Source organism: Microtus ochrogaster, linkage group LG8 (genome assembly GCF_000317375.1).
Source record: "Microtus ochrogaster isolate Prairie Vole_2 linkage group LG8, MicOch1.0, whole genome shotgun sequence".
NCBI lineage: Eukaryota > Metazoa > Chordata > Mammalia > Rodentia > Cricetidae > Microtus > Microtus ochrogaster.
The window spans coordinates 11,497,116-11,504,404 of record NC_022033.1 but is presented as its reverse complement, the minus strand read 5'-3'; the positions used below and the strand labels follow the sequence as shown (position 1 = coordinate 11,504,404).

Here is a 7,289-nt window from a genome sequence, read left to right as displayed (position 1 = left end):
TCACAGAGATCCGCCTGCCTCTGCCTCCCAAGTGCTGGGATTAAAGGCGTGCGCCACCACCGCCCGGCCTCTTCTGATCCTTTTTGAGGGCAGTTGTAGCACTCTTCTTTTTTGTACTTCCTGTTCCCTCTGTTTGGAAGACTCTTCCTCCAGAAGTCTTTTGGGGTGTTCAGTCACCCCATTGGGGTCAGTGAATCACCCCTGTTGTGACTTGCACTTTTTCCTGCTTGTCTCCAGCTCCTATGTGACTGCTTTTATTAGTCTCTATAGAATGGGTGTTTGATTTTGGTCTGTTTCTTTTTGCTGGTTCCCAAAGCAAGGCTTTTCTTTCTGTCTCCTGCTGTTCTGGGTGCAGCTGGTGCCTTAGGCTCTGGAGGGAAGGTACCCAGGAAGTTGTGTCCCTTGCTGTTTGCTATGACTCCCTCCCTTTCCACCTACCCTGTCTGACTAACTTTTCTCCTCAGGCAATTACAGCCATGGGCTTCAAGCAGCCGACCCCGATCCAGAAGGCGTGTATCCCTGTGGGTCTGCTGGGAAAAGACATCTGTGCCTGTGCAGCCACCGGGACAGGTGACAGGGTAGGCGGGGCAGGAGGCCAGAACACACTTGGCTTTTTAAAGATTTATTTTATTTTAAACATGAGTGTTTTGCTTGCATGTATGCATATGTACTTTATGTGGAGGCCAGAAGAGGGTGTCGTATGCCCTCTAACTGGAGTAGTAGACTGTAAACCGTCATGTGGATGCTGGGAACCCAACCCAAGAGTACCAAGTCCTAACCACTGAGCCATCTCCCTCTGCTTGCCTTTTTGAACTATAGAAAAAGTTTATAGGGGCTGGAGAGATGGCTCAGAGGTTAAGAGCACTGGCTGCTAGTCCGGAGGTCCTGAGTTCAATTCCCAGCAACCACATGGTGGCTCACAACCATCTGTAATGAGATCTGGCACCCTCTTCCGGCATGCAGGCACACATGGAGGCAGAATGTTGTATAAATAATAAATAAATAAATCTTAAAAAAAAAAAGAAAAAAAAAAAAGAAAAAGTTTATAAAGCCAAATATGGTGTTGGGCTATATAGAAAGACTATCTTAAGAAGAAAAAAATCTGGCTGGGGTGGTGGTGGTGCACCTCTTAAGTCCCATCACTGGGAGCCAGAGGTAGGAGGATCTCTGAGTTTGAGGGCAGCTACACAGGGAAAGCCTGTTCCGAAAAACAAAAACAATCAAACAAACAAAAAAACAGAAAAAAGTCCGTAGAAATCTGTACTCAATTGGTGATTTGGTGGGGTGTTTTTTGGCAGGGAGACGACACAGGACTTTTCTGTGTAACAGTTCTGGCCATCCTAGAACTCTGTAGACCGCCCTCACTGCCCACCTTGCTGTACCACCATTGCCTGGTGATTTTTTTTTTTTGTTGGGGGGGCGGTTTCAAGACAGGGTTTCTCTGTGTAACAGCCCTAGCTGTCCTGGAACTAGCACTTGTAGACCAGGCTGGCTTTGAACTTACAAAGATTCACCTGCTTCTGCCTCCCAAGTGCTGGGATTAAAGGCATGCGCCACCACTGCCTGGCTTCTGGCTGGAGACTTTTGTTGTTAAAATTATTTTATTTTTAGCTGGTGTGGTGGAGCACATCTTTAATTCCAACCTTTGGAAGGCAGAGGCAGGTGGATCTCTGATTTGGAGCCCAGCCTGGTCCACAAAGCAAATTCCAGGACAGCTAGAGCTGTTACACAGAGATACCCTGTCTCAAAAAAAAAAAAAAAAAGGAAAAATTTATTTTATTTTAAATTATGTGTATGTCTGTAGGTATGTGTTCATGTTGGTGCAGGTGCCCACAGAGTCCAGAAGAGAATGACAGTTCCCCTGAAGCCAGACTTAGCAGCAGTTGGGAGCTGCCGGCTTGGGTGCTGGGAACTGCGCTCTTCCTCTAGAAGAGCAACATTCACTTTTTTTTTTTTTTTCGAGACAGGGTTTCTCTGTGGCTTTGGAACCTGTCCTGGAACTAGCTCTGTAGACCAGGCTGGTCTCGAACTCACAGAGATCCGCCTGCCTCTGCCTCCCGAATGCTGGGATTAAAGGCATGCGCCACCATCGCCTGGCGCAACATTCACTTTTAACTATGAGGCCAGCCCTTCAACTGGAGACCTTAGCAGCCTTTATAGCTATGGGATCCCAGTTTGTCTTCCTATGCTCATGCTGTAGAATGTTGAATTTTGGTACTGGGAGGTGGCTCAGAATTGAAGAGCACTGGTTACTTTTGCAGACAACCAAAGTTTGGTTCCCAATACCCATTTGGCAGTTTAACAACCACCTATGACTACAGTGCTAGGGAATCAGACATCTGATCTCTTCTGGTCTCCATGGTACCAGGCACATACGTACAGGCAAAATTCTCATACACATATAAAATGTATAAACAAGTAAGTGTTGGGGTTGGTGAGAGAACTTAGTGGTTAAGAACAGGGACTATTCTTCTAGGGGACCAGGTTCAATTCTCAACCCCCACATGGCAGTTTATAGCTGTCTCTAATTCCAATTCCAGAGGATTCCGTGCCCCTGTTTGTTCTCTGTGGGCACACATGTGGCATGCATTCACAGGCATATACATACATGTAGATAAACAGATCTCTAAAATAATAAATATCTAAGTCTCTCAGAACGTTGAGCCTTGTTTCTGGCATCCACTGGTGTTGGGATGGGGGCAGGATGACTGGGTCCTTTGGAGAGCAACTAGCCTGGTATCAGCTGAGCCAGCTCTCCAGCCCAGTTACTCTTCATGTCCTTCTCTTAAGTTTACATTGATACTGTTTGGCATCAGGAAAACACTTGCATGCATAAGGCATGTTCCCATAGGCAGAGATGTGGGTTCCTGTATTCAGGTGGAACCAAAGCATGGAAGATGCTGAACCTGCTCTCTGCTCTCCTGTTGTCCTCCCTCTAGGGAAAACTGCAGCCTTTGCATTGCCTGTCTTGGAGCGTCTGATCTACAAGCCCCGCCAGGCTGCGGTCACTCGAGTGCTGGTGCTAGTCCCTACCAGAGAGCTGGGCATCCAGGTACACTCTGTCACCAAGCAGCTGGCCCAGTTCTGCAGCATCACTACCTGCCTGGCTGTGGGTAAGTGAGGGCCACTGCGAGACACAATGTGATGCATGGAGAATGAGGTGTGTTTCACCCCACCCCCAGTGTCAGGAAAAGACCCTTTTGTGGATTGGATCCACCTAAAAATCAGTTGACATATTTTCATAGTGGGTAGAGGCAGGGGAAGACATTTCATTAAGATTTAACTCTTTGTTTTGTTTTATATTTTTGAGGTAAGGTTTCATTCTGTAGCTCAGGTTGGCCTCAAACATAGCAGCCCTCCTGCCTAACCTTCCTGCTACTAGTGAGATTCCAGGTATGAGCCACCACACTCAGCAGGACTAGACTCTATAGTTTGTGGAGCTGGGAACAGAGTCTAGGGCCTTTCGCATGATACTGCGTCACTGAACTGTTGAGTTGGTCTGGTGGTTCAGAACACTGAGTTTCAGTTCCCTGCCTCCACGTGGTAACTCACAGCTGTCTGTAACTTAGGTTCCAAGGGATCTGACATTTTCTTCTGACCTCTGAGGGCATCAGCACCAGGTATGCCTATGGTACACATAACACATACAGGCAAAAGACTCATACGTATAATACAGTGAAACAGACCTTTGAAAAAGCCTGCTGTGTGGTGCCCACCGTTAATCCCAGTACTCAGGAGGGAAAGGCAGGTGGATCTCTGTGAGTTGGAGGCCAGCCTGGTCTACAGAGGGAATTCCCCGGACAGCTGCACAGTAAGACCATGTCCACAAATCCAAAGAAGACTTAACCTTGAGAAATAGAATTCAGCATTGGGGATAGAGGTCCTCGGTAGAGGGCTTGTGTAGTTTCTACCAGTCTCTGGGATCCATTCCTAGCACACAAACAGTATTATTTTCCATAAAATATGGTAATTCTCGTACTTGGGATGATGAGGTAGAGTCATTGCCAGCCTGGGCTACAGGGTGAAACTCTGTCTCAAACCAGGAAAAAAAAAAAAAGAATGGCGAGGCTTTAGACTTTCTCTTGTTACTGAACCTTATTGTGAATAATAGTGATTTGGGAGGACGTTCCCTGGTGAGGTCCCAGTGTTATCTAGTCTCAGACTGTCTTACTCCCTGTGTGTGCTGTACATTTGGCCTGAGCCCCAGCAGGTGACACTGATGACTGACTGACCAGGCCGTCCACTGGGGTCTGCTCTCTGCAGGTGGCCTGGATGTGAAGTCTCAGGAAGCTGCTCTCCGGGCAGCACCAGACATCCTCATTGCCACACCTGGCCGGCTCATCGACCACCTTCACAACTGCCCTTCCTTTCACCTGAGCAGCATTGAGGTGCTCATCCTGGATGAGGCTGACAGGTGGGCCTGAGGTGCAGGGCCTGGGGGTCCTGCACTGTCACCCTGTGGTACTCTACAGCTCCTGGTCACCGGCATGTAACACCATTTAACTGTCCACACTGGATCTCTGTCCTGTTTAGGTCAGGTTTCCATACGTATGCATGTGTGCTATCTCCACCCCTTCCTCCTTTTTCCCCTCTCTGGAGTGAGCTGCTTAAGAGGTAGGAGAGGTCTTTCAGGAATAGTGCTGCATGCCTTTAATCCCAGCACTTGGGATGCTGAGGCAGGAAGTTTGAGCTAAGCTCAGGATACACAGTAAGTTCCAGACGAGCCTGGACACAGAGTGAGACCTTGTCTCAAAAACAGGTTAAATAATGTGAGCTCTACCATTTCCCAATGCTGGAGAGTGGGACTGAGATTCTTGGAACAAATCTTTTCTTGTCTGTGCCTGGGAATAAGAATGGCATCCATGCAGGACACTACAGGAGCAATGCAAGCAAGCCAGGATAGCTTCCACAGCCATCGCCAGGGCTGCTCCCTCCATGCGTCCATGCAGGACACTACAGGGAGCAATGCAAGCAAGCCAGGATAGCTTCCACAGCCATCGCCAGGGCTGCTCCCTCCATGTGTCCATGCAGGACACTACAGGGAGCAATGCAAGCAAGCCAGGATAGCTTCCACAGCCATCGCCAGGGCTGCTCCCTCCATGCGTCCGCCCCTCCACACCTCCAGCTTCTCTCTTGCTCCTTTGCTTGCTGACTCCTTCACGTCCCAATTGGACCAGTGATGGAGGTCATTGGGCGATGGTTCACCCTCACTGTGAATCCTGGAAGAACTGAGCCGCGCCTTACATGTGCCTCTCCTCAGCTCAGCCGAAGGCAGTCCAGTCCTCCCAGCTGTTCAAGTCTGTGTGTTTCACATCTGTGGTACACCCATTGGGAAATCCTTAGCACCCACCGTGGGGCTTTTCACAAAGCACTATCTCCTTAACCTGCTTCAAGCTCCTCTAAGTTCTTACCCAGCAGTCTTGTCCCGAGGATGGCTTATCAGTCGAGTCACTGGGACACAACCAGACAAATGCAGAGAGCAAGGCTGAGGGGATATTCTGGTTGGAGACCAAAGATGTGTGATCACCAACTGCAACACAGAAGTATTTGGGGAACAGTAAAGGAGATTCCGTCTTGCCCAAACACTCAAATGTTTGACACTTTGGTTATATGGGAGCAGGTTAATCAGTAGTATATGCTGGGACATTTGGAATAAGTGATCATGATCTCAGTAACTTGCAGAATAGGAGGGTGGAGTAGCAGCGATGACAGGGTAAACATGAGTCCTTGGCCTGTGTGATGCCGTGACCCTCATTCTTGACAGAAGAGCTGCTCTTCAGCCCATCTGTCCCCTCTTCCAGAATGCTGGATGAATATTTTGAGGAGCAGATGAAGGAGATCATTCGAATGTGTTCCCACCACCGCCAGACCATGCTCTTCTCAGCCACCATGACAGATGAGGTGGGTGTGCCTAGTGGCGTGCAGAGGATCCCAGCTGGGCAAGCCCTCTTCCCTTGTTCTCCCACCTTTCCGAGCTGTGCAGCTCTGACCCTGTACTTGGCAGGTGAAAGATCTGGCTTCGGTCTCCTTAAAGAACCCTGTGCGGATATTTGTGAACAGCAACACAGATGTAGCTCCCTTTCTTCGGCAAGAGTTCATACGGATCCGGCCTAACAGGGAAGGGGACCGGGAAGCCATTGTGGCAGGTAAAGGCCCAGGGTAGGACTGAACAGGGTGGCCATCTGCACTCACGCTCTTCTCTTTGTCCTTCAGCCACCTCCATCCATTCTCCTGAGCTCAGACAGCAGCATTGCCTCTCACCCAGCCTGCTGCCTCCCATTTCCCCCACTCCATGATGTTGACCACACTTGAGAGTTGGCGTCTCTGTCTTTGTCTTGGCTTGTGCAGTCTGCCCAGTGCTGGCTCACTCTTCTCCCTTCAGCTCTACTGATGAGAACGTTCACCGACCATGTGATGCTCTTCACCCAGACTAAGAAGCAGGCCCACCGCATGCACATTCTTCTGGGGCTGCTGGGGCTGCAGGTGGGCGAGCTCCACGGCAACTTGTCACAGACACAGCGACTGGAGGCCCTCCGGTAATACTCAGGGTGCTGCTCTCTTGGGAAGGCCTGGGGAGCTCGTTATCAAGGGAATTGGACCCTGGGGATTGTGACAGGGAGCACAAACAGCACAGTGCCCCCACTTTAACAGGTGACTAGTGTCCGCCACCACACCTGTGGTCCCAGCTTCTTGGGAGACTGAGGTAGGAATCAGTGTCTCAATACATTTAGGTTCAGTCCGCACACTCTAAGGTTGCATGTAATCAGAACTCACCTGGCCTTTGAGCAGGGCACCCTGGGCATCTATAGCAGGAAACACATCGTCTGTGTGGCTTCCCCAGAGACGCTCACCTGTCAGTCGATTCCGACTCACACTCGGGCAACAGTCACTTCGTGAGCTTCAGTGCTCCAGCAGTTTCCAGTTTGTCGCTGAGTCCTCAGCAGAGGAGAGCTCCAGAAAAGGGGCCCTTCAGAACGCCCCTCATTCCTGACTGTCTGTGAAGTGATGAAGCTCCGCCCACTGAGGCATTAGCCTCTGCTCTGTGCTGTAGTCCACATAGACTGTTCCCAGTCTTGAGTGTGATGGGAATTGCTGCCATTTAACTGTGTGCCCACAGGCTGGGGTGTGGCTCTGTTAGAAGGCTTGCTCAAGTCCCAGTGTTACATTCCCAGCTTTTTTTCCTTGTTCCATCCACACCATAAATTAAAATATATGATGAGCCACACACTGCTGCTTGGGCTCTATGAAGATTTAATGGTAATTTTATTTTACTTTTTTTTTTTTTTTTT

At 49.4% G+C, this 7,289-nt stretch overlaps 1 protein-coding gene across 4 annotated transcripts in view; it reads left to right on the top strand.

Annotated features, from left to right (window-relative positions):
• Positions 1-7,289, top strand: part of Ddx27 (DEAD-box helicase 27) — an 18,822-nt gene that overhangs the window by 5,485 nt on the left and 6,048 nt on the right. For all 4 annotated transcript variants that reach the window (XM_005362865.2, XM_026787213.1, XM_026787212.1 and 1 more), the window contains 6 exons: positions 465-570; positions 2,940-3,113; positions 4,264-4,414; positions 5,802-5,901; positions 6,005-6,146; positions 6,383-6,536. In XM_005362865.2, coding sequence (XP_005362922.1) covers positions 465-570; positions 2,940-3,113; positions 4,264-4,414; positions 5,802-5,901; positions 6,005-6,146; positions 6,383-6,536 — 827 coding nt within the window. The remainder of the gene's footprint in view (positions 1-464; positions 571-2,939; positions 3,114-4,263; positions 4,415-5,801; positions 5,902-6,004; positions 6,147-6,382; positions 6,537-7,289) is intronic.